The 24947-nt window shown below is 42.3% G+C and overlaps 3 protein-coding genes and 1 long non-coding RNA gene across 14 annotated transcripts; 1 reads left to right on the forward strand and 3 right to left on the reverse strand.

The window, feature by feature from the left end:
• Nucleotides 1-2455: 2455 nt before the first annotated feature.
• On the reverse strand, nucleotides 2456-6979 carry plvapa (plasmalemma vesicle associated protein a). 10 transcript variants are annotated; one of them, XM_037275344.1, is made up of 8 exons: nucleotides 6176-6967; nucleotides 5319-5388; nucleotides 4474-5198; nucleotides 3925-4384; nucleotides 3833-3864; nucleotides 3316-3757; nucleotides 3163-3223; nucleotides 2456-3078 (listed from the first exon to the last, which is right to left on the reverse strand). In XM_037275344.1, the coding sequence occupies exons 1-8, from the start codon at nucleotides 6569-6571 to the stop codon at nucleotides 3045-3047; spliced, it is 2220 nt and encodes a 739-aa protein (XP_037131239.1). In that variant the 5' UTR covers nucleotides 6572-6967; the 3' UTR covers nucleotides 2456-3044. The 10 variants fall into 10 exon arrangements, with proteins under 10 accessions (XP_037131239.1, XP_037131235.1, XP_037131236.1 ...); XM_037275340.1 differs by having other exon boundaries at nucleotides 3316-3517; nucleotides 3548-4384; nucleotides 6176-6979; XM_037275341.1 differs by having other exon boundaries at nucleotides 3316-3945; nucleotides 4006-4384; nucleotides 6176-6975.
• A 3224-nt stretch (nucleotides 6980-10203) lies between these two features.
• LOC119136747 lies at nucleotides 10204-12737 on the reverse strand. Its single transcript, XR_005100794.1, has 2 exons — nucleotides 12585-12737; nucleotides 10204-11285 (listed from the first exon to the last, which is right to left on the reverse strand). It is a non-coding gene; the product is annotated as an uncharacterized LOC119136747 (long non-coding RNA).
• Nucleotides 12738-12832: 95 nt separating this feature from the next.
• Nucleotides 12833-17688, forward strand: nr2f6a (nuclear receptor subfamily 2, group F, member 6a). The gene is given in 6 exon segments (XM_037275408.1): nucleotides 12833-13073; nucleotides 13076-13292; nucleotides 13788-13882; nucleotides 14899-15227; nucleotides 15314-15560; nucleotides 15703-17688. Coding segments are annotated over 6 exon segments (1209 nt in total). The 5' UTR covers nucleotides 12833-13024; the 3' UTR covers nucleotides 15975-17688.
• Nucleotides 17689-18069: 381 nt separating this feature from the next.
• On the reverse strand, nucleotides 18070-24386 carry zgc:154006 (uncharacterized protein LOC563016 homolog). 2 transcript variants are annotated; one of them, XM_037275382.1, is made up of 9 exons: nucleotides 24194-24386; nucleotides 22724-23293; nucleotides 22454-22609; nucleotides 22194-22355; nucleotides 20159-20313; nucleotides 19841-20077; nucleotides 19527-19698; nucleotides 19296-19337; nucleotides 18070-18975 (listed from the first exon to the last, which is right to left on the reverse strand). In XM_037275382.1, the coding sequence occupies exons 2-9, from the start codon at nucleotides 23261-23263 to the stop codon at nucleotides 18874-18876; spliced, it is 1566 nt and encodes a 521-aa protein (XP_037131277.1). In that variant the 5' UTR covers nucleotides 23264-23293; nucleotides 24194-24386; the 3' UTR covers nucleotides 18070-18873. The 2 variants fall into 2 exon arrangements, with proteins under 2 accessions (XP_037131277.1, XP_037131276.1); XM_037275381.1 differs by having other exon boundaries at nucleotides 22454-22657.
• Nucleotides 24387-24947: the final 561 nt, after the last annotated feature.

Raw genomic sequence — 24947 nt, forward strand, 5'->3', positions numbered from 1 at the left:
TGGCTTTAGCTCCATTACGTGTCATTACAATGCAGATGCCCGGTAATCTTCTGCACATCGGTGCCTGTGGGGAAAGCTTCCCAGAATGTGAAGGATAATCAGTGACACAAATAAATGAGGCAGTGTTTTTACGGATTATACTAGCAATTTTGACAAACAATAAAGCATAGTGGTTTTTTTTTTTGCTATTGGTGGGCTGGCTGGCCTGTTGTTATCTCTCATTTTTTATTTATTCTTTCACATGCCTATGATCATTTAAACTGATGCGTCAATAATAATAATAATAATAATACATTTCTGGATAAATTGCGTGTGAAGGCTAATTGGCTGAATTAAAACTTGTGGAATGTTACGGAAGATCAGTAGGCATTAGCTAAATAGTTTAACGTTGGAACGGTATGAATCTGTCTAGAAATGTAGAAATTAGAGGGGAAAAACTGAACGAGTCCAAATATTTGTGGGTCTAGTCATGCGGAGAACATCACATGCCAACTCCAAGACTGTGGTATTGTTCTTAAAAAAAGGAAGCTATTGGCGGATATTATGTAAAGTATCTGAAAGCAGTAGTCAAGTCAGTCTTTTCCTCAGCATAATTCTTTCGCTGAAAGAGTCAAAGGTCAAGGTCACTGAGTATGACAGAAGAGGAAGCCCTCAGCTAAGGGTATATACAGTATTTCCCCTCCCAACTCAATGGCTTTACCAGGCAAAGCCGCGGGCCCGAGAGACAGTGCAAACAAATAGGAAATGCAATTAGAAGTCGCAGCAAAGGAGGACATTATCAACCACACACAAAAGAGGTCAAATGTGTCCAACCCCCAGGTGAGGAAGGACATTGTAATCATAAGCAGCCATTCCCTTTCCTGCACCAGGAGGGCCTGGAAGGTGGTCGGCCAGGCTGCGACACAATAGACGGCTCAATGTTCGTCATGTCATGTGTCATTGCTGAGAGGCGACATCCCTTAGGCACAGCGAGAGACTAGTCGAAAACATTTTTGAAACATTTCCGCCCCTTAGACGTGTAAACATGGTCAAAGTGAAACGCCACAAAAAGTATATTCAATAACGATGACCTTGTGACCTTGAATTGTTTTACTTTAAAATGTAATGTCCTGGAATTGTGATGCAATGAGGTTAAATTCCTTCCAGAACACTATTAAATGTGTTATTGTGGAGGAAGACTGAATACGGAGATGCGCTGACAATGCAGGAAAACATTTTGAAATGACGGTGAATCATGTTGGCATAGAACATTGCGCAAACATACTTTCCAGCCAGAATCTACTGGACAGTGAGATAAAGCAAGTTCCCACTTTTAATATTGTGACATTTGCCCCCGGTAGTAAGCTCTTGAGTCTATATGTGGAAAAGTACTGGATATTATACAAAGGAAATCCTTTGGAAGAGCATTCAGTCGCATCCAAGCATTAATTGGCACGACAATATGAGACAATGCACACTGGGATTTAGCGTAGGCTCCAGGCATCCTCTCGCAGTCAAACAGACAGGATGTTTGTGCGTTCCTATAGTGATGTTTTGCTTGGATGTACGGTTCATTTTGTCTCTGTGGCTGAAGAAACCAAATTGAATGGAAATCATCAATATCATTAGATTGTGTGCTGCAAAAGTGATGTTTTGAATGATAACAGTAATGATAAAATGCTTTATTAGGAAAAGTAATGAGACTCATTTGATTCTAATCGTTAACCCTTTAGCATATTTAAAGTTTTTTTTTTAATGTTTTTGGAAAACAAGAAACAATAAATTCTAATTTAGAGTACAGTCGCTGTGATTACCATGACTTGGATGACTGTTGTTTTGTATAAGACCAAAAAAAATTCTACTAAACGTATTTCTATTAATATTGTGACAATAACTCAAAAATGATTTAAGTTTGAATTATGCAATTACGCTAATGAAATATTGTTTTATATAGTTGACAAATTTTCAGTTTTCTTTGTTGATATTGTGACAGTAAATTCTACTAAACGTATTTCTATTAATATTGTGACAATAACTCAAAAATGATTTAAGTTTGAATTATGCAATTACGCTAATGAAATATTGTTTTATATAGTTGACAAATTTTCAGTTTTCTTTGTTGATATTGTGACAGTAAATTAAAAAAAATTGGCAATTATGCTATCAAGCTGACAAAACAACATTATAAGGTAGTTTATATCATTTTTACATTATATGTACATTTATAAAATTTTTGTTGATGTCATTGCAGCTCCCTGAAGAAAAAACAGAACTACGACGTGGCCCACAGTGAAAAGAAGTTTGCCACACATGCTCTACTAAACTGTACGCTAGCTTTTATCTCAGTGGTTGTGGAAGTCAAATTTAATGCAAATCATTCTGAATCATTCTTTTTTTAGTTTTACAATGTTTTATAATAAAAGGTCTTGACACGCATTAGAGTCAAATATAGCTGCCCCTGTGAACACTTGCAATATATTTGGATTTTGTTTATATAGTGGATTTCCATGTTCTTTTTACAGTCAAAAACAGTGTATTGTTTTCATGGCCATTTGTGGAGGTTCCACCCATCTGCCACCATCAGGCTGCTGAAAGGTTGGCAGGTAAAAGTAAACATGGTGGATGGATTAATTACAGCGGCAGTAAATCTGCTCTTCAACTCGGGGGGGGGGGGCGTAAGTGAGGTGTTTGGAGATCATTGCAACACAATAGGTGACGCACAGAGGGACAAACACTTACTTCCGAGTCGGAATGCAGTAATATCTCAAGTAGATTTGTTTATCAAAAAGAGAAGCGCACAATTGAACAAAGACTTCTGTATTTACATGTTTAAAAATACTGCATGAACTTGTTCTCACAGTTGTACACAATTAAAGATATATAGTATGATTAAAACAGACTTCACATTCTATATAAAAAAAGTGCTTAAATTTGTCTGTCCTTTTAATGTGCTTATTTTTGTATTCAACAGTGTATATCATAAAGCAGATTTATTAATACCATGGTGAACTTGGCGAGCTGTGTTGAATTGATAAATCTCTTGCAGTGTTCCTCGTCATGATGGACTAACCCAACATTCTGGAAAGCTCTTGTCGCTCTCTGAAAGGAAAAAAGGCAGATATTGGATGCAGATTATTATTTTGGCAACTACTATCTGCAGCTCTACTCCATGATCATACTCACTCATAGCCATAGGATGGATTGATGATACGTTGCAGATCTTGAAGGTGCTGAGCAACGCTGACTGTATGCACAGAAAACAAAAAACATTCATCTGTCATTTTCATTGACAACACTGTAAGCAATACAGCCTTTTTTTTTTTTTTTTTAAATTACCTGATCCACCTCCCAAACCACCAGTCCTCCCCATTCCAGGTGAAGATCCACTTGATGTTCCTCTTCCTATTCCAGTTCCCGGTTTACTTTGTCCTGTGTTACTGTTGCCTAACCCTAATCCAAAAACGGGAAATCCACTTGACCCGAGGCCAGAGGAGCTTTTCAGACTCGAAGTTGGTTTATTATTCATCGAGCCAGTTGAGCCAAGACCCGAAGTGCCCAAACTAGTTGATCCTTGCCTGTTTAATCCTAACCCAGTAGAGCCAAGTCCAGAGGAACCTAACGCTGTCGAGCCAAATTTATTTAATCCTGACCCAGTTGATCCAAGACCAGAAGAACCTAAACCCGTTGAGCTTTGTTTGTTTAATCCTAACCCAGTTGAACCAAGCGTTGAGGAGCCCAAACCATTTGATCCAAGTTTATTTAAACCTGACCCAGTGGACCCCAGAGTCGAGGAACCCGTCCCAGACGATCCCAATTTGTTTGATCCTAACCCAGTCGACCCAAGGCTCGAAGAGCTCAACCCCGTTGATCCTAATTTGTTTAATCCTGTCCCAGTTGAGCTAGGATTCGAGGAGCCCAGCCCAGATGAACCTAATTTATTTATTCCTGACCCAGTTGAGCCAAGACCTGAGGAGCCTAACCCAGTTGATCCCAATTTGTTTAATCCGGATCCAGTTGAACCAAGACTTGATGAGCCTAACCCCGTCGATCCTTGTCTGCTTAATCCTGACCCAGATGAACCCAGACTTGAAGAGCCCAACCCCGTTGATCCAAATTTGTTTAATCCTGACCCAGATGAACCCAGACTTGAAGAGCCCAACCCCGTTGATCCAAATTTGTTTAATCCTGACCCAGTTGACCCGAGACTAGAAGAGCCCAACCCAGTTGACCCTAATCGGTTTAATCCTGAGCCAGTTGAGCCAAGGCTTGGATTTGAGGAGCCCAACCCAGTCGATCCTAGCTTGTTTGATCCAAACCCAGGTGAGTTGAAGTTTGAACCAAAATTATCTGACCCTCCCCTCCCAAACTGTCCTACACCAGCTCCCGGCAAGCCACCGAATCCACTCTGGAATCAAATGAAATATATGTTAACTTGGGAAAAACAACCTTAATTAAAAATCAATGACATGGTCACACACCCACACATAAACTCACCTTGGCCATGCAGGACATGTTGAGCCTCCTGAGTTCCTCTGTGAGGAGTTCAACCTGTTTTCTTTTGTAGTTGACACTGTTTTCAAGGACATCAATATCGCCGTTCAGTCTCTTTTTTTCCAACAGAATCCTCTCATAGTCCTTGTCGTGTTTGAGCTGAAGCTTCTCTACGGTTTGTTTGTGCTCTTGGATCATCCCTGTGCGGTTTTGACTGCACACGCGGTAGTCATCAGACCGTCGCATGTTCTCAGCCTTCAAGCGGCTGTTCTCCGACAGGATCTCAGACACCTGACTGCCTACATTATTCAAGTAGCTTTGGAACCTGTCTTCCACCTCTCTAGACAGACTGGTGCAGTTGGTGCGGATCTGCTCCAGATGCTCCCTCTGTTTGTCACAGGTGAGCTGGAAAGCAATGTGAGTTGGGAAGAGGGATTCAATCTTCAGTAGAAAGGTTCTTGAGACATTGGAGATGCCACTCAAGGACTGAACAAAGTCGTGTTTGCATCTTAGAGTGTTGAGCTCAATCTCCTTCAGATGAACTGCCTTTTCCCTCCTTAGATGGATGGCCTCCAGGTCAAGGTTATCCCTGTCTTTGGCAATCTCTTCCATTTCCATCTTCATTCTCTGTGTTGTTTGTGTAAAATTGGACTCCACAAGTTCAAGTTTAGCATTCACCCGCTCCATCTGCAACCCACAACCTAGAGTCGTAGGCGTAACTCGCACTTCTTTAAATAAAGCGGAAGACACGTTTTAGCATTCTTTTACAGTATATCAGAAGTTGATTTGAATTTGAACATATATTAATGAAATGATTCGGGCTGTTCACGATGAAATGTTGCACTTACGTGTTAGTGGGCAACTGGGTGCTAAACGTGCCTGGTTCTTGCACATCATCAGCTCTATATTCGTCTGTTGCTGTTTGTTGGATGGCAAAGAAAAAACAGATCAGCAAAACAGTAAAAACAATAGACAACATTGATTCAACATGAAATCCTTGTGTGAGAAACCAGAGTTTTATCTTCCATCCATCCATTTTCTGAACTGCTTAGTCCCCACGGGGGTCGCGGGAGTGCTGGAGCCTATCCCAGCCGTCATCGGGCAGTAGGCGGGGGACACCCTGAACCGGTTGCCAGCCATTCGCAGGGCACACAGAGACAAACAACCATTTGCTCTCGCACTCACACCTAGGGACAATTTGGAGTCTTCAATCGGCCTACCAAGCATGTTTTTGGGATGTGGGAGGAAACCGGAGTGCCCGGAGAAAACCCACGCGGGCCCGGGGAGAACATGCAAACTCCACACAGGGAGGGCCGGAGGTGGAATCGAACCCGCACCCTCCTGATTGTGAGGCGGACGTGCTACCCAGTGCCGCACCGAGCCGCCAGTTTTATCTTATTAAAAGATAAACAACTTGTCTGGAAAAGGTAGCAGAAGTATGTATTTTCAAAACCAGCATTTTCCATATTGCGATTGTGTATGATAAAATACAAAAAAATTAAAATAAAAAGAACATAAATAAAAAAGTATGATGCTGCGAATTTCTACATCACTTGCAATAATATGATGTGTGATAAAATATATGTTTTTGAAAATATTAATTAACATTTTAACTAAACGCTTACATGGCTACACATCGGGTCACATGGCTATTTTGTTATCACCATTAAATATGCTCACGCTAAAACATCTTAAACTTACTTACCTGCTTCTTGTCCAGGTCTTGAATAAACATTACAGAGATGTTTGACAAGCGCCGAAGTCTCAGCAGGTCCCAGTCATTGCGGGTCTTCTCCGTCAGGGTGGCATTGAGTAAGGTCGTCAGGTTCTTCCTCTGTTGCCTGAGGGCGACGTTCTCGAGGGAGAGCCGACTGAAGCTCTCCTCCAGGTCCTGTATGCGTGTTGTTGAAGCGGAGTCCTGCGTCTTACCATAGACCAAGAAGAGAACCAGGCTGACTATGATGAGCGATTGAATCAGCGAGGAAAAAAAGAAGATGATTCTCAAGTAGTAGCCACAGCCTTTGCCCTTTGACCGATACTGCATCTTCTTCTGGGCCTGCGGGCTGGTCTTGGACACGTGAGAGTAGCCGCTGCTATACATGAGTGCCGGTGGTTCAAACAAGGTCCAAGAGAAAGAAGCACAAGTTCCTCCTAAGCAGGATCTATGAAGACCCTGATTTATATGAGAGCAGCTTGGAGGCTCTGTCCACGTATTTTAGGGCTGGTGCCCGTTTGTCTGACAGAGCGCAAAACACTTCTAAAAGAGAGCAGACGTTTCCTTTGGATGGCGATGAAAACATGAGAATCGATCAGATTGTGGGTGAGGTGTAAACACGGGGTTGGAATTTATAAACTGCTTGGCCACACACTTCCCATAATGGGAAGTTAGTTTGACTTCAGACCCCTCCCATCATCACTCAACCTACTCCGCAGGGTGGGCCGCCTTTTTTGGGGGATGGCACACATGTTCTGTGCATACATGCTTCGTGGTCATATGTTAAAATCACAAACGAAATGTCGTCAGCCTTTTAATGTGCTTGAAAGAATCATATTTGCTTCTAATCTTGAATGTTTTTTTTCCATCAATCTGGTATGAACATTTCTACAGAAGACACTGTCAGTTTCAGTTTGTTATCTGTGAATAAAGCCATCCATCTCACCGTGTGAAACATGTCCTCATTCATGTGCCAAAAACATTTTTTATGGGATCCTGAACAGTAATTTCCGGCGCACAGCCGTGGGGAGGACAATGGTTTATGTTGTGCTCTATGGGAGGTTCTTTGATGCATCGTGCCTCAAGTCCAACATGATGACGTTGGTAAGCTGCCCTCTGTCTCACAGGACGTGTGCACGCACACACAGTCAAAACGAAAAGTAAGGGCTTGACAGTAGCAGTCACCACTTTTTTTTCCTGCCAGGCATTGTTGATGTTCCAGACCTCATCTTGACAGGAAGCCGTAATTCATACAGATGTTGATGGCCAAACGTTTCTAGTGTCCTAGATTGTAGATAAAAAGGCGGCAACAAACGCAGGATATTAGAGAAAATGCAAGACATAAACAGAGTGTAGATTGAAATTAATTTAAAGAGGTTTGCTTTCATACAGTAAAAACATCAAGACAGGAAGAGGGCAGTGGAGCGTTTATTCGTGGTCTATTCACGGATTGTTGGCTGACAAGGTGTTCTTGCCAACTCTGTATGTTATTTAAAAAAACAAATATGTTAATTTGATGTGTCATTTGTCAATGCCAAGACAAGTTAAACAGAAGTTAATTTGATAAGAACCCAATTGAGTATATTTCTAGATTTCACGTGGAGAGGTGGAATGGAATGTTTGTAAGTCATACAAAGACTAACAATACATCCATCCATCCATTTTCTGAACCGCCTAGTCCCCACGGGGGTCGCGGGTGTGCTGGAGCCTATCCCAGCCGTCAACGGGCAGTAGGCGGGGGACACCCTGAACCGGTTACCAGCCAATCGCAGGGCACACAGAGACAACCAACCACTTGCACTCACACTTAGGGACAATTTGGAGTGCTCAATCGGTCTACCAAGCATGTTTTTGGGATGTGGGAGGAAATCGGAGTGCCCGGAGAAAACCCACGCGGGCATGGGGAGAACATGCAAACTCCACACAGGGAGGGCCGGAGGTGGAATCGAACCTGCACCCTCCTAACTGTGAGGCGGACGTGCTACCCAGTGCGTAACCGAGCCGCCACTAACAATACATAATAAACAATATTTATAATTGTGTAATGAATAATAAATATTAAATTATATCATAAATACTAAATAATGATTTATGGACTCAGTGTTTTTCATACTAATAAATGCTGATTACAGTGATTATGACTTCACTACTGCTTACAATCCAATTTGGGTTATATCAGACAACTCTTATGGACTGTGGATAAATGGAATTCACTTTCACAGCTACAGTATAGTATAGGCATATTTGGCTCAATTGTATTGTGTAATTAATTATATTACTGTATGATTCTAATATTGTTAACATATCCATACTCAGGACAGAACTGTCTGATTGGCTCATGTTTGTTCAATGTTATTAATTTGCTTTTCTATCCACAAAGTCGTCCAAACCAAATTGTGCACCAGAAATGGTAACAATGGCCAAGCAAAACAAAAAAAAGAAGAAGGCAAGCAGTCATCGTGGATTGCAGTGCCACTCAGTGGAGCACTGTGACAATTACAGTTGAACAAAATAATTTACTTGGGCCACATAACACCTAATAAAGATCTTGATTTGTTTTTATGAAACAGTAGAAAGAAAAAAACATGTGGTCTAAACCTTCCTATCATTTGCCTGACCTTTATTTGACTAGCAATGACAACAAACAGGCAAAGTGTCAGTATGCTGCGAATTAGCTAATTTTTAACTTGCTCTGAGCTCTGGTTATTCATCTCACAGACACATGCTACAATCAGATGACTGGCGTGAAGAAAGAGCTCTCTGTACTTTGCACGATGGGGAGCTAAGAGTGCACGACGAGTCATTAATACTCCTCCTGCCTCTGTGTTGACTCACAAATAAACAACACAGCGCTAAATAGGCAAAGTGGCGACAGAAAGAGTGGGGCCATTTTGCTACCTTGTATGACATCTTATTTTCGGCTGTGACAGCTGATAACGTTCTTTAGAAGCGGCTTTAAAGACAAAACGCTAAACAGTTAGTCCCCCGCTTCTATCGCCAGCAGATGTTTTCCCTTTGACCTGCACAAAAGGCTTCTGTTTTGGTTTCCAGGGTCACCCTTTCTGCAAAGGTCACAGGTCACCCTGGTCTCAGGGAGAAGCTGTCACGACAAGTCTAAACAGTGACGGCCATCGGGGCGTAATGAGAACGGCGTCCTTATGAGAAGGGATGGACTGCACAGACGCTTGGTGATTACTTTAGCTAAAGACCTACTTTCCATATGTTGGTGTGGTTAAAGCGACGCTGCTCACGCCCTGAGATTGAATTACACGAGTGGATGCTTAAGGGAAGAGAGCTGGCCTAACTTAACATTCAGTCATGTGGTGGGTGGGTGTGGGGGACGGACCTCTATACAGACCTTAAAGGTTAACACAAATGTTAAGTGAATCAATAGCTGACTTGAGAAGGGCTCGGCCTGCCCCGAAATGTCACATGATGAGGTTAAATGTCCAACAAGTTTGTAGCTCTGAGCTATCACACCACCCAACCCCCCCATAAGAAACACTTGAATGCATTCTTGTTATTGACATAAAGACAGAAATGTAAAAAGGATGCATAGTAAAAATACTAGAGGGACCACTGTTGTGGCAATCATAAACGAACGCACATGATAATACGAGACAAAGTACTTGACAGCTTATGAGAAAAATAAAATCACAAAAAAATGACCCTATGCAATATGCTGCTTTAAACAGTTTAAACTACAGCTGTCGTTGTGCCATTCTAGGCACGTGTTGACTCAACATGCACGTCGACAGAAATATTTTGCTTCCTCAACACGAGTCGTGGGTTGGTTCAAAGGTCATGTCACTTCTGCCCCCTTCAGTATCCATCACACCCCCACTGGAAGGGGAATGACAGACACGGGAGAGACTTTACTCACTAAAAGCGCTCCACATTCAATGGCTCAGATATGTTAACAATATGTACCATTTGTTCAGGGCTTTGTATTTAAAAACAGATTATGCCTTTCTTAAAGTGTCATTTTTAAAACTGAGGTTTTTTTTTTTTTGGTATCGCTCTTACAGTTTATATTTTCTCATACCAGTGTCTATTAGATGTGAGGATTTTTTGGGGGGTGAGAGCATTCTTTTTGAAAAAACTCTGTATTTAATCTTATCTATGTAATATACTATTTAAAACATTTCCTGTTCTTTAATTTATTTACTCACATGATGGATGTTTACATTCAATCAAATCTATCAACTTGCACTTAATGGCATACTATCCATTTGTCGAGTCTGTTTTTAATGCGTGAGCATAGAAAAGGGTTATATAAAAAAAGTTACGAAAATAACAGTAAAACATCATTCACTTGACTTCACCTTTAACGCTAACAGTATCGTGAAAATAGCACAAAATTAGCAAGGATGTTGCAGGATACACCTTTACATGGACACAAACGGTGCAGCAACACATTAAGAAAGCACAACAAAACTGCTATATTCTCCTATTCTGGTAAAAACGAGTTATATCGCTGCAATTTAGCAACGACTGACGACTTTGTGTCTTTCCATCAAATCTTTGTATTATCTGCATGTGAGCACCACACTGCCCCCTGAAGGCAAGTTTAGTTTAACACATCCCACAACAGAAGAGACACGCGGGGCAAACAGTGGCATAATTAAGGGGACTTTTATTCAAATTAACACACAATATCTCCTCCCCCTACCCCTCTGAGGACCTATTAGCTGCACAAAGGGGCTTGGACAATGACACACACACACTCACACACATTGTGGTCTCCAAGGGGCTACCTTGGTTTTGCTTTAGGAATGCCATAAAGGTGTTTGTGTGGAGGTGGAGAGTGGGGAGGGAGGTAGAATGACTTCAAATCTTTCATCACATATGAAGATAAGACAACAGGTTGCATTATCATCTGTCTTCCACAGTGCTTTCATAGGTGACGGCAACCCCCCCCCCACACACACACACACAAAGACCATGATCAGTGCATTTACAAGCAGATTCATTACTTATCTCTTATCCAGGCTTGTTCTGGGTGCTCTCCTCCTCTTTATCTGCGTGTGACCTCGGGCTTTTGACCATAGCCAGGGGGCCAAAGTGTGTTTGACCTCTCGCTGTGTGCTCGGCGATGAGCCTGAGAAATGAGCAACGACCATAAAATGTTAACCTTTTATTGGCAGTACAAAAAGGCATCCATATACACAAGAATTGAGAGGCTGGCTGGAAGGCTTGAGCATAGCATTTACATGAAATAGGGAAACAAAGTTGATATTTTAGCCATTAGGCTGACAGTGAAGCTTTGTGTCAGACAAAAGGCCAGCTTGCTTGTATTTGTTGCAGGGAGTAATCTGGTATTGTGTGGATGTGTGTGCGTGTGTTTGGAGGCCTTGGGGTCATGCTCTTTGCATCCCAGCAGAGAGATCCTCCACATTCTTCCTCTGTGTGTGTGTTGCCTCACACAGCCCACTCTTTTTGCTCTTTGACTCCAATGGCCATATAAGGCAGCCGGCACCATGGCAACCACAGGGCTTGAATAGTAGTGTCAAATCCCTCAGAACACACACGCACGCACACACACACCCCTCCCCCTCTGCACACTCTCCAGCGCCCTCCTTCCCTCCCTTTACCTCTCGCTCTCTCTCACTTGCTTTGCTTTATCCGTCTTGTGCCAAACACACAAATAGGCTAGAAGAGAAAACAGGAGGAGGGAAAAATGCAAACGTAGACAGCGACCCGACTTGTCTGTATCTTTGGATTTTCTCTTGAATGCTAACTGGATGTGCGGATGCCCGGAAAGAGAGAACGTAAGCGCACCCTTGCTTGCCTCCCCCACCTCTTGCCACAGGGGACGGCGCACACACACACATCCACACACAGATGAAAAGCAGCAGCTAGGCCACACATCATTAGTTCTTGGTGGCCAAGCACCAACAAAAGGCTTGCAAACGAGAAGCTTGGAGCACAGCTAAGGCTTCTGGGAAGGAGGAAGCAAAGGAAAGGACAGCACTTCCTTGTGTTGAGCACACATTTCACTGTGTGTATGTGTGTGTGTTTTTTGGAGGTCAACTTGACAGTCCAGACGTGTTTTTTTCTTTTTTTTTTCCCATGGAGCCTTGAAGCAAAGCCTGAAGCTATAGGAGCAAATGACGTGGAATAGCTTCACTTTGTGGGTCACGATGGTGCCGCTGAGAGGATTACGGCAGAATAGTAAAGCTGCGCTCGCTCTCTGGATGGAGGACAGGACGATCTAGCGGGAGAGGATTTATAGCGGCGGACATATTCATGTTCAATCGGAGGTAAGCGGTGAATGATTTATATAAGGAGGACAGCAGTATGGGGAAGAAGGAATTCAACGGCCTATTTCAGCCATTAGCTCGAAAAACGGAGCTGTCTGTGTCTCTGTATATGTTTGTCTTTGTGCAACATTTATCACCTCATGTCATTTACAAGAGCTTTCCCATCTCTCCACAGTCGCTAGTGGACTCATTGTTTACAGTGAAGAGGATCCCTCATCCGGATTAGACGGCGGCAGAACCAGCCTTAAGGGTTGGACAAGAGGACAAGACATTGACATTTAGAAGCAGAGACATTTAGAGCAAAGCTAAAAATTGAAAAGTTACACCACTCCGACTATTTCCAGGTCATAGTGCAGTGGGAGGAGACCGTTCTTGTTTTTTCCTGCCAAACACCCACCCTCCTGTTGTCCCCCCCCCCCCTCTCATTACTATCTCCCTTCAAAACCTGTGGCTATTTTTCGTTCGTTTTTTTGTTATAAAGCTTCCAAAGAAGCGTCTGCTGATATTCATGTTACCTTGACGATTCTTAGCTGCCTGACTGTGGCGTGCTCTTCCTCGGTGGTTCGGTAACCAAGCGATGGCCATGGTGAGTGGGGGCTGGGGAGATCCCAATGGCGGCACCAACGGACTGGGGAAAAGGGCTACCTGAAGCGGGAGGATGAGGACGGCTCTCCCCAGGCGGGAGGCAGCGACATGGAGGCCGGGGAGGACGATAAGGCTTGCGTTTTGGACTGTGTGGTGTGCGGCGACAAGTCGAGTGGGAAACATTACGGCGTGTTCACCTGTGAAGGCTGTAAAAGCTTTTTCAAGAGAAGCGTACGACGTAACCTCAGCTACACGTGCAGGTGAGAGGGGCATGACGGCAAATGTGTGTTGTCTGGCAACGAGCCGACATTTTTGTAGTTCCTTTAAACATTTGGAAAGCTCGCTAAAGCACGTAAGCTAAGGTGTATTTCTCTGTAGGTTAATTTGTTGTCATGCTGTAGATTACGGGTGTTTAATGAGTTCCTACACAACAAATTGATGGATACCTTGTTTTAGAATCAAAAGTCAAGAACAATAGTTTGGTCAACAATCGTTCATATTACTGTAATAATGTAACAACAAAATTCAAGCATCAGTGCATTGCATTTCCTGAGCACACACTGTATTTGAAAAATAATTGACTTCCTAAATGTTTTATAATATTTCTGATGGAGTGACAATATTTAACTACTAGTTTATTTTAGAAATACATCTAGAAAATAAGTGCAATGAAGGGAATTTCATACTTCTGAACAATACCTGGGGGAGGATTTCACAAAAGTACTTGATCCTCACCAACAACTACTCATTTTCAGGTCTAATAGAGAGTGTCAGATTGACCAGCACCACCGCAACCAGTGCCAATACTGTCGTCTCAAGAAATGTTTCCGAGTGGGCATGCGCAAAGAAGGTAACTCTTTTTTTTCCTAATATGGCACCAAATGGGTTCTTTCACTTCAAAGTTTAATTGCCAGTTAGATACTGCAGTCCTGTTTTGCTTCCGACACCCTATTTTAGATCCGTTAACTATATATGCATGTCCAGTCAATGCCATGTACTAGTAGCCTTAATCTAGTTTGTGTCATAGTGACAGAGATAAATGCATTGCTAAGACACCCAAGTCCCTCAGCCTTAAGCCAGTAAATGAAGCTGGACTAACCCTTTAGGCGCAATCCAATAAGGTAATTCACTCCAATTGGCAACACTCAATTAACACGCTGTTGGGGTTGCTTGTATCAAACGGTTTATATGTAGTTTCATTCAATACTTTTATTCATTTTTCAATACTATGGATTTTTTGTTCTGGATTGGGGGGCGGTTATTATCGTTAGTTTTGGGACTAACTCAAATCAAATAACCGTGCCTAGGACATAATGAGTGTCAGCAAAGTCGGACGTAGTCAGAGTGGCTAGTATCTGACATGTCTGTGTTGTTTACCTCCCATCGAACAGGAAAAAGAACATAAAACAAGTTAATGAGACACATTATTGCTCCCCGTGGAGAAATTATCTTTGCCTGGGTGCGTCCATAGGGAGGTCAGAGTTCAGGGTTAGCCACAGAGTAGCATTCCCGTGGCTGATAGGAATTCAGCTTGTTGCTTTGTGGATAGCTGTAACATGGTCACGGTGCAAGCATCGTATCGTTCTCTTGATAACGCTTATCGAGCAGTGGTAAAAGGAAGAATACTCGCATTAAGGAGGTTTAATCTGCATGCCTTTCTGTTGAAGAAAGGACGGCTAATCGGTGAACTCCGGTCTGCCTATAATCTGACATATACCGATGGTTGAACCCAGTTTTAACTTTTTTTCCCTCTCCGTTTTCTTTCCCAAATCCACCCTCCACCCCACCCTCAACTCTTATTTTGTTATCCGTGAACCCTCCTCTCCTGATGTCCCCTTCCCCCTTGGTCCCCCAACCAAACTACAGCAGTTCAACGCGGCCGCATCCCACCGCAGCCTAGTCTCAGCCCGACCCTCACGCCTATAGGTGGCACCAGCGGCCTGGGAGGCAACGAATTCTACAATAACAACAACGGGGGGAGTGGCGGTCAGCCAGTTTCCGAGCTCATCTCGCAGCTGTTGAGGGCCGAGCCGTACCCAAACAGCCGCTACGGGCACCAGTACAACCAGCAGGCTGGTCCCGATAATTCCATGGGGATTGATAACATCTGCGAACTTGCCGCCCGGCTTCTCTTCAGCACAGTAGAATGGGCCAGAAATATTCCTTATTTCCCTGAGCTGCCAGTGTCTGATCAGGTTAGTAAGAGGTCTATTAATAACAAGATCTTTTACTTGATGGCAGATGGTACAAATCCACACAGTGAAACCTTTCGTGATCCCAGGTGGCCCTGCTGAGGCTGAGCTGGAGCGAGCTGTTTATCCTCAATGCGGCCCAGTCGGCCTTGCCACTCCACATGGCGCCCTTGTTGGCCGCTGCGGGCTTCCACTCGTCACCCATGTCGGCGGAGCGCGTGGTATCCTTCATGGACCAGGTGAGGGTGTTCCAGGACCAGGTGGACAAACTGACCCGACTGCAGGTGGACTCCGCCGAGTATAGCTGTCTCAAGGCCATCGCGCTGTTCTCACCAGGTGACAGCTCTTTTTCATTCATGCCAAATGAACTGCAGCGCCGTGACAGATTTACGTAATCACTTCTGCCCCCTACTGGAGAATCGTAGTCAGGTCAAATACCAACCCTGGTAACTTCCTGCTCCCTCTCTTTCTGCACTAGATGCCTGCGGTCTGACAGATGCAGTCCACGTGGAGTCTCTCCAGGAGAAGGCTCAGGTAGCTCTGACCGAGTACGAGAGGATGCAGTACCCGAGTCAACCTCAGCGCTTCGGCCGCCTTCTCCTTCGCCTCCCCGCTCTACGCGCCGTACCCGCCAGCCTCATCTCCCAACTCTTTTTCATGCGCCTGGTGGGGAAGACCCCCATTGAGACGCTCATCCGAGACATGCAGCTCTCCGGAAGCTCCATCAGCTGGCCCTATGTGCCTCTGTGATTGGAATTATTTTTCCAACTGTGATCCATTATGTCGGCGTTGCTGAGAATTTGACAATGCAGCATCCTCGATAAGGATAGTACTGATGGACAGAGCACACGGTTCTCTGGCGGGGTCTTCCCGTTGGAAGACTTGGAAGTCATTTGGGCGGTGGGTGTGAAACAGTTCACGCTGAACAAAATGAAGTAAAACCAAGGAAAATTCACCAAAGTTCATCCTCGGATCAATGCACAAAAACAGAGAAGAACACTATCATAGTCTCTTGTGTCTGCTTGAACGTTAGCTGGTCAATGATTTGTTCCCAGCAGTGACAAGAGACTAATACCTCATTTAACATCAGGATGCTTTCATCTGATATTTAAAATAAAAAAAGAATTCTGTAAATGTTCCACACCAGAAACCGCCTTCTTTTTTGACAACCGATTTGTTATTAGGTCTAGGACTCGTACATGCATCCTAAACATTCATCTTTGTTGCTTCTTTTCCAGAATGCACATATTCAACATTGGAACAAGCTCTGTCTGAAAGAGAAATCTTTGTAACCATTATCTTAATGCGTGTCAATAATAAGTTCATAACAAACACCAGGAGCCCTATTTTCATGCCCATCTAGCGTCAAGCGTAGTCTTAACTGTTTTGGAATTGTCCTAGACTCGCACAGGCAGAAGAGGGCGTTTGCGCCGTTGTGGAAGAGCACACAGCCTCTTGACCAATAGAATCACAGAAGCAGAAATTGACTACCTAGGGTCCGTCCATGAGATTAGGGCACCCAAGGAAAGTATATGTAGTCTGAACTGCAAGATCTCCCCATACGAAAGATTTTGTCAGCCGTGTCTGTGATGTGGTCAATTGAAGACTGCCTTACACCCCCAGTCGTGCGTCTGTATGGGACCCCACCAAGGGTGATAAACTATTTTATGAAAGCTAATAATTTGTTCAGTTAATTGATTTCTCAAGGGATTGTTCCACGCTGTTGTCATATTCATGAAATGCAATGACCACAACGCTCACTGAGCTCAGAATCCGTCTGCCTGCACCTCAGTCAAATCCACCAAAGTTTCATTCGACCACCTTCGCCACAACTTTGACCTACTTTTAGCTAGACTAAAATTTGGTCACCAAATTGCCTGATGTGCCGGGGGCGTGCAATAGAATACGCCAGAATGCCTATGAAGGCATAGTGCGGTCTACCAAATTGAAAAGCACGCAAAACTAGACTTGTCCCGTCAGGAAAATAAAGATGCGCCCGTTTTTACGCCGAGCACATGGGCACCAGTCTACGAAAAATAGAGCTCAATGGGTTTACATGTTGGAGCTTTGTGTGTGTAAATATATGGAAGCCAACTTTGATTTCCTTTTGCATGTTCTGTTTTGGATCGCTTCTCAGTTGTATCATCCTTTGTGTACGTAATTCCTTTAAATATCAGTGTTGCTATCTCTGTTAGCTCCTCTTTTGTGTTTCTGTGTTTACATAAATACCTCTCTCTAAAGATCCACGTTATCACTAAAGACTGAGTGCTGTTGTACTTTGTACATGATGTGAGGTGACTGAGGATTTTAAAAAAAACTGCACAAGATTTTGAATACCAAAATGTCACATGTCCACCACTTGGTGGGCTAAAGAAGGCCCCTGATTCAGCAGCAGGACTTACCTCACACTAGTAGTTTTGAGACGCTTTGTTGTTGTAACGAATATCAAATATTTTAGAAGAAAGAACACAAATGGAGCGTAATCCTTTGGCTTCTTGTTTTGATCCTAAAAGTGATCTGGATGTGCTTATTTTAGTCAAGTCACACATCCATGTCATTCATGAAGATTAGCTCGACAGTACAATTAACGGTTTCTCTTGTTTTTGTGTTCCTGAGTTCTTATATTTGAGTTTTATGTATATGGCAAGGATATTAAAAGAGATGGCAAGTGTGTCTTTTGTTATGTATGTTTTTTTTTTTTCAAACTTGTTGAAAAAAAGTGTTGCAATTACAGCTGTATGACGAATGCCAAATAAACACTGCAACGTGCACCACAAACGTCTAATTCTATGCATGTGCTGCAAAAGAGGTCCTTCATTTATTTGCATTAAATATTCAAAATAAATATATGGAATGTTTTATTTCATTATTGCTAATGTATCATACATTGGATTTAAAGTCTAAACATTTCTGTTCAACTGCCAGCTTTTTGGTGTGAAAATTAAAACAAGTACTTGTTAATGGAGAGAATGAAAAAAATCTTTTCAACAGTTGCAAAATGAAATATTTTAAAATTGGTTGCAAAAGTGTGCACACCCTCTTATCATCAAGGATGTGGGTGTTCAGAATTAAACAACATTCGAATGCGAGTCAGTACACACATACCAACAAGTGCATTTGATAAGCCCAAATCAAGTTTAGCTGTTCAAGTAGGCTTTTCCTGACATTTCTTTCTACACTTTGCAGCAAAAGTCTGAACATTTTGCCCAAACATTGCTTGCTATTCTGAACTATTTCTAATTGCCTTGACTAAAGCCCCATTACGAAAGCCACATCCCAATTATGGGAGGGTGTGCACACTTATGCAACCACATTGTTCCAGTTGCTTATTTATACTTGCCCTTTTGAAAAGTATAAGGTCATAACAGTGGAGAAAAGGAAATTATTTATCTACATCTCACCTTTGTAGCTCACCAAATCCTGGAATTTGCCCAGGGGTGTGTAGACTTTTTATATTCACCGTAAGTGATTGTCTTTCACAAAGGACTATGTTTTATTTTAGATTTTCAGAGCAAAGTTCACTAGCTAACATTAGTGCAACATGGTTGTAAACAAAGTGACCAACATGTTTTATGCATTTTGTCAATATAAACGTGCGCAGTCAAAAGCTGATTGTGTCCTTCTTCAACGTTAAACTGATAGACATGCACTAGCAAAGGCCTTGGTCAAAGTTTTTTACCAGGAGTTTGATGTGGAACAGTTTTTGTCGAAGTTCCTTGCTCTCCTTTTTCTTTGCTTGATAATCTGGTGCCTAAAAGGGTTAGGGTTTTAATTAGAAATTATTGTTTACAAATGTTTGCAAACCAGCTGCTGAAAAAAAATATTCAGTTTTAATCTGTAACAATTTAGTAAATAGTAGAAAATAAATTATAGGTTGAAAGTATGGTACTTTACATTTCACAAATCTGTAGGTAAAATATTCTTATGATTATGTACGCAATAGTAAAAAAACTGTTTATAAGATTAAGTATATATTCATCTCTATAGGTATTTAGCTCATTGCTATTAGCTTTAGCATCTGTTATGCCTCAAGATGTTGATTGTATGTAACTGCACATCTGTTTCACTTACCCTTTTTAAATCTTTTAGTCTGTTATATTCATCAAGCACGCCCTTAGAATGGAACCAGAATAATGTTATTAATACACTTAATAAGTACGCATTTTTTAATCACGACATACCGCCAAACAAAACTGTCACAAAAGTATTTCCACTCAAATCTTTCTTGATGATCTGACAAACCGGCTAATACACAGCTCAATTGGAATTTGAATGAAAATTTGCAAATGTGTTCCTAGCTACCTGATACTTGCTGGAGTCCTTGTCCAGAGAGTCCAGTTCTCGACTGAGCTCGTGAATCTGGTCACAGATGTGATCCATTTCTTTACACAGGCTCTTATAACGACCCAGCGACGAGTCAAAATCTCGCCTGGATTGTTGGCGCTGCTGGTCAGAGAGGATTTCGGGGTACAGTCTGCACATAGTGTACATTGTAAATGAAATATTTATTTTCCTCATAATTGGGATGCAGCAAATACATAATTGTTTTGTCTTCATTACAAACATTTGTAAAAGCTAAATGAGTATCTTTCTTTGTCAGCCGAGGGTGAAGTCACCTGAAGAGGTATTGTTCTTGGTCTTGTTCCAGCTCATTAGCAGTGTCTCCTCCAGTGGTGTAAGCTGTTTCATTTTGGAAGTCAGCCATCTCACTTGCAGCATGATCCTCGTGGTTCCTCTGGTTCCTTGAGGCGAGTTTCCTGCCGCCATTACCAGAGGAGCTGTTGCACACTACGAACCTGCTGTTCTGGTTTGGATGCTCGGCCTCTTGATGTTTGTTGCTATTCTCACAGAAACTAGAAAAATACACAATCAAGCATAACAGAGTATTCTGTCGCTGACACTTTTCGTTTGCATGACAACAAAACAAACACTACCTGTTGCTGTTCAAATTTCCATCACCGTAAATGAGGCCTGTATCGTGGCGGTGCGACGTTGCGCTGTTTCCCCCACGAAAGTCAGAAGCTGCTTTCTCTGACATAACAATTGTTGGTGCCTGCTGGGTGCTCCTTCCTTCTCCAACACGGTTTACCTAACGCAGTAAAGAGAAAAATTAGGTATTCCGATTTAAATAGAAATACAAATACTTGAAAAAAACTAAAGCAAAAACAAACAGAACAAAAAGACAGACCGATTAAAGTAGACGTTCCTACTACCAAATGTAGTCATTTGCACAGAAATAAATTGTGTCACAATTGTTGGAAGAACATATGTATATAGAATATATCTAATCTGCTGTCATATGATCTAATGCATCATTAATGACTTCTCATTTTTGACCTATATATCTGGATAAAGAGCAATGAGGATGGCATGGGGGAAAAAAAACAGCTGGTGACATAGATCTAATGATCCGCTAGCAAATGTACATTATCTAATAGAGTGCTTTCTCTTGTTTGCATCCCCTCGGAGCCGATGCTCTAGTCCACTTAGTCATTAAGGACATAAAATGACTCATTTAAAGACATCTATAAAGTTAATTCAAGGCTTGTGGTTTTCAGTGCATTTTACAATATATTAAAAAACATCAAAGGGCTCAGAAGTACTTAGTGCTGAATTGTAGCAATACTGCGAAACTGTCATTCAAATTTTCCTGATTTTGGGAGTAGTTCTTGCGAGTTACTTGGTTACTATTACCTGGCCAATTTCTATCACTCTAGCGTAAATTAAGCAATGAGCTGCATTAAGATATTTTAATTGTGAAAAAACAAAACAAAAATTAGAGAAAGAACTATAGAGTGAACCCCAGCATATTTCACATTCGTGATTTATTTACGTGCTTATTTTAAAACCAATCAATCTGTTATTCTATTGAACAACTTCCTAGCTATAGAAAATTCGCTGTTCTTGCTTTGGCGCCATCTAGCGGCATTACTTTGTCAAGGATATATAATCGTTTGAATTCAGAATGTTTTTTGTTTTTTTTATTTTAAACACCGTATTTCCAATCCAATTAATTCCCTACATACTAATCTGATTAGGTTGTTTTCATCCCATGGTATTGCAATTCATATGATATTAATTCTGTTTTTTCCCCCCGTTTTTTTTGTTTTGTTTTGTTTATTCTCCATTAATTCTAAGTGGCGTTGTCATGTCATGACATTTGATCATATATGATTCTTGTACAAGGAGCTAACTTTTGGGCTGCTGTGCAAAGCCGGCCAGACTGAATCATTTACTGCCACCACTCTGTGGGGATTCATACAGCAGCACAGTGGCAACCCAATCCTTTTATACATTATACATGGCCATACATTAAATATGCTTTCCCTGCACTGCAGTACACTAGTGGCCCAGCATTCAAATGAAGCCACCTCCCAATCACTGAGCGAATGTAGGCCAGGGCTTCTCTGGGCCTGGCCAAATGAATTTTGTTGCATCTCTCCTCGATATATATTCCTGCTTGATTACTGTAGGCCCGCTGCACAAGGACTTCCTGGTATGATATGGGATCAATAAGGACTTTAGAGAGAACATTTTGAGTTGACTTCCCCTTAAAGCCTACACAGCTAGTATTGCAATTTGATGTAAAAAATACATTCTTGAGTTCTCATTTAGATAAAACCAATTATTTTGCAGTCAGTGAAAATAATTCATGATTATATAGTGAGAGATTTAAGATGACTTAGCTGAGGTTGCAGTACTTCTTTATTGCTATGAGAGATTCTACTATGTCTGCTTTTATTGCAGCTATCACTAGTTAATGATCCATCAGAGTGAAACCTGGGTGTGCCTCGAATAAAGTCAACTATCGTTGAGTCAATAACAGTTTGTACGACTATGTGGAACTTGGTCGTGAATGGTCAGTTTCTGCAAAAATCCATTGTGATTTTTCGTCTGATGACCCAACATGGCATCAAAATGAATCGTGCATTTTCAAAAAAAAAAATGTTTGTAAATAATAAATCTCACCCAATCTTGTACATTCTGCCCCTCTGTCTGCCTGACCAGTGGCTTGTCCCAGTAGATGTTAGCTTTGCCATGGCGCCAAATTTTACTGCGGGTCTTCCAGGAGTAGAAAGCAGCTAGTGACAGGCCCAACACCACCATCAGACCCAATGCTAATGCTACCGCCTGAGAAAAGAGATCATCAAATTCAATCCATAACTTACCGGTTACCATGACGATTTCATTCCTAGTTTTGCACAACATATCAAGCCACAGATACCGACCTCCTCCGGGTCCATGAAGCAGTAGTGGTACAGGTACTGATTGTACATGGGAAAGCCGCCAGGAAAGCCAGCTCCTATACTTCCACTAATGCTGGGCCTGTCTGGAATGTTCTGGCACATCATCAGGATTGGATTGTACAGCATGCTCTGTGAGCTCTGAGACATCGGGTTGACCCCAATCACAAAAATGATATCAATGATGCCCTGCGATTGGAAGAAACTCAGTCAGAGTCAATGCTAAGGCCTCGGATGACCAAAACGATGCCACACCTGAAGAACAGCTAAGATGGTGTCGCAAATGAACACAGTGAGATAGAAGCTGGAGCCTCTCATGGCCCTGGAACGGGAGAAACCCCCCACCAGAAACCCCAGTGACACCAGGAAGTCGATGGCAGCCATGGAGATCATTGCGGCTTTTGCAGACTGCGGGGTCATGTAGGAGCTACTGTAACCATAGCTACCGCCGTAGTACCCCTGCCCCGCCCCTGGAACACTCCCAGCACCACCAAGAGTGTACCCAAACCCATTCATGTCCCACACCAACGTTGACGCCACGCAGGCGAAGATGAGGAAAGACATGAGCACTGTGGCTCCGTGGAAAGTTTTGACGAAACCAGGAGGTGAAAACCATCGGTGGAAGTCTTGAGGGGTCTCCTCCATGTAGGGCTCGTCCGCAGGGGATTTGAAGGCGTAGCCGACATATTGGCTCTGAGGGGAGAGCACGCTTCTTGTGGGATGGAAACTGAGGGAGGTGGTGCTGTAGGGCGGGCTGTGCGGAGCCGGGCTGTCATAGCGCCGAGGTTCGTACATGGTTTAGTACCACAATTACGAAAATTTCATCTGGAGGAAGGAGAGAGAAATGATTCAGTGCTGAGGTTGAGGTATCTTTGCTGATTTAGCATTGGAGGTTCCATTCATTCAACAGTGGACACATTGTGCACACCAGTTTGTGTCCCTAAATGTATTTCTGACGTTGATTAGAAAAATGTCTTGACTTTATTTCTTGCACATCAGGTATTTGAGATATTTACATTTGTGTTATTTGAAAATACCAATTCTTAATGTTCTGTTTCCAGACTTCACTGCTTTTCGGTGAGCAGAACCCAGTCTCAGGTATCTCTAGCTCTCAGAATTCACCTCTGGCATGGAACTTGAACCAGCAAGCTTTTAATAATTCAGATTGGATGGGGATGAGTTTATTGTAAGGTGAACCAACATTATGCTCCTTTCTCTACTTTGTGCTAACTTTCAATGTATTTTACTTCCTACAGCAAACCTCAGCACTTCTCAGTTTTTTTTTATTCATGAAATGTGTCCACATCAATTCAGTTAAAAAATAACGCTCGCTTTATGCTCTTTCTGTAGCACCCAAAGATGTCACAAGGTGGCGCCAAACCCCTCCCTAATAGGAAAGTAGTTATCGGTGTCAAGGAAGTGTGTCAAAGTATACGCTTTGTACGGTGGGAGGAGCTATCCTATTCACAGCAACACTTGGTCTCCCACCAATGATCTACTTCTTTTATTTTAGATGCCATTAGAATTACATTTGAAATGGGCATTATTTGTTTGCCTGATTGAAATGATCAGGATTGTTTTCTAGCTACTGCAGACCTTGCTGATTATCTGACCATCTGAATCAGGTATGTTGCAACGAGGAGACATTGAAAATATGCAGCCCTCGAGGACCGGAGTTGCCATGCTCAAAACTATGTTAACATTAAACAAAGCAAAACAACTTACCTGAACTTTCAACTTTGGACCCTCCAGTTTAACTTGACACTTGTAGTCTCATTCCCCACCACACACAGTGACCTCTGTAAGTTCTTCTCTCATGATTCAGCCGCAGGAAACACACCGAAGAAAAGAAGAGTGTGCTTTCTTCTTGCTGCAGCCAGTGGGGAGCCGCCACCACTCTGCTGGTGTCTCAGCAAAAGTGAGCCCGCGGCCCAACCCACGTTGGACAACACGTGTTAAGTTTGTCTGGGAAGTGGCTGGACTTTAAAGGGAAGGACAGTAAATTATATCATGATAATAATAACAACAACAATAATAATAATGAATTAGAAAAAAGAACAAATAATTACATTTTAATGAGGCAAAAAAATCTAAATTCACACAATAAATATCACGGGACTGTTGATCACGTAACTGCTTACTATCTGGTCACATTGTGTAGGTGTACCTAATGCTGTGGCCAGTGATAAGCGGTGATGTCCATGTTCCCTATTATTAGTCAATTTATAAATTTGTGGGCCAAACAGAATAACATATTTGTCATTAAATTAGCGACCAAAAATGAAATGCAAACAGTCTTTACATTGTACAGAGAGAACTATTTTTTCTGATGATTGTAGCTAATAATAAAAAATAATATACATACTGTGTCGTCACTACATGGTTTAAGCCTTCTGTCATGGTCAGTGTTTTTGATTTTGATTAGGTTCGTAGTGTCATGTTTTCCTTGGCCCTGTCCAAATACTCTCCCCCCCCTCTG

Source organism: Syngnathus acus, chromosome 17 (genome assembly GCF_901709675.1).
Source record: "Syngnathus acus chromosome 17, fSynAcu1.2, whole genome shotgun sequence".
NCBI classification, from domain to species: domain Eukaryota; kingdom Metazoa; phylum Chordata; class Actinopteri; order Syngnathiformes; family Syngnathidae; genus Syngnathus; species Syngnathus acus.

What these genes read in the sequence shown, in the direction of transcription:
- plvapa (XM_037275337.1), bottom strand. Translation starts at nt 6,571, where the DNA reads ATGTATAGCAGCGGCTACTCTCACGTGTCCAAGACCAGCCCGCAGGCC. An exon ending in AAGACCTGGACAAGAAGCAG is followed by an intron (nt 5,389 to 6,175) that starts GTAAGTAAGTTT and finishes TCCAACAAACAG; the next exon opens with CAACAGACGAATATAGAGCT. An exon ending in TGGTTTGGGAGGTGGATCAG is followed by an intron (nt 3,224 to 3,315) that starts GTAATTTAAAAA and finishes CTGTGCATACAG; the next exon opens with TCAGCGTTGCTCAGCACCTT.
- zgc:154006 (XM_037275381.1), bottom strand. Translation starts at nt 23,263, where the DNA reads ATGTACGAACCTCGGCGCTATGACAGCCCGGCTCCGCACAGCCCGCCC. An exon ending in CCATCTTAGCTGTTCTTCAG is followed by an intron (nt 22,658 to 22,723) that starts GTGTGGCATCGT and finishes TTCCAATCGCAG; the next exon opens with GGCATCATTGATATCATTTT. An exon ending in GGCAGAATGTACAAGATTGG is followed by an intron (nt 20,314 to 22,193) that starts GTGAGATTTATT and finishes TTACTGCGTTAG; the next exon opens with GTAAACCGTGTTGGAGAAGG.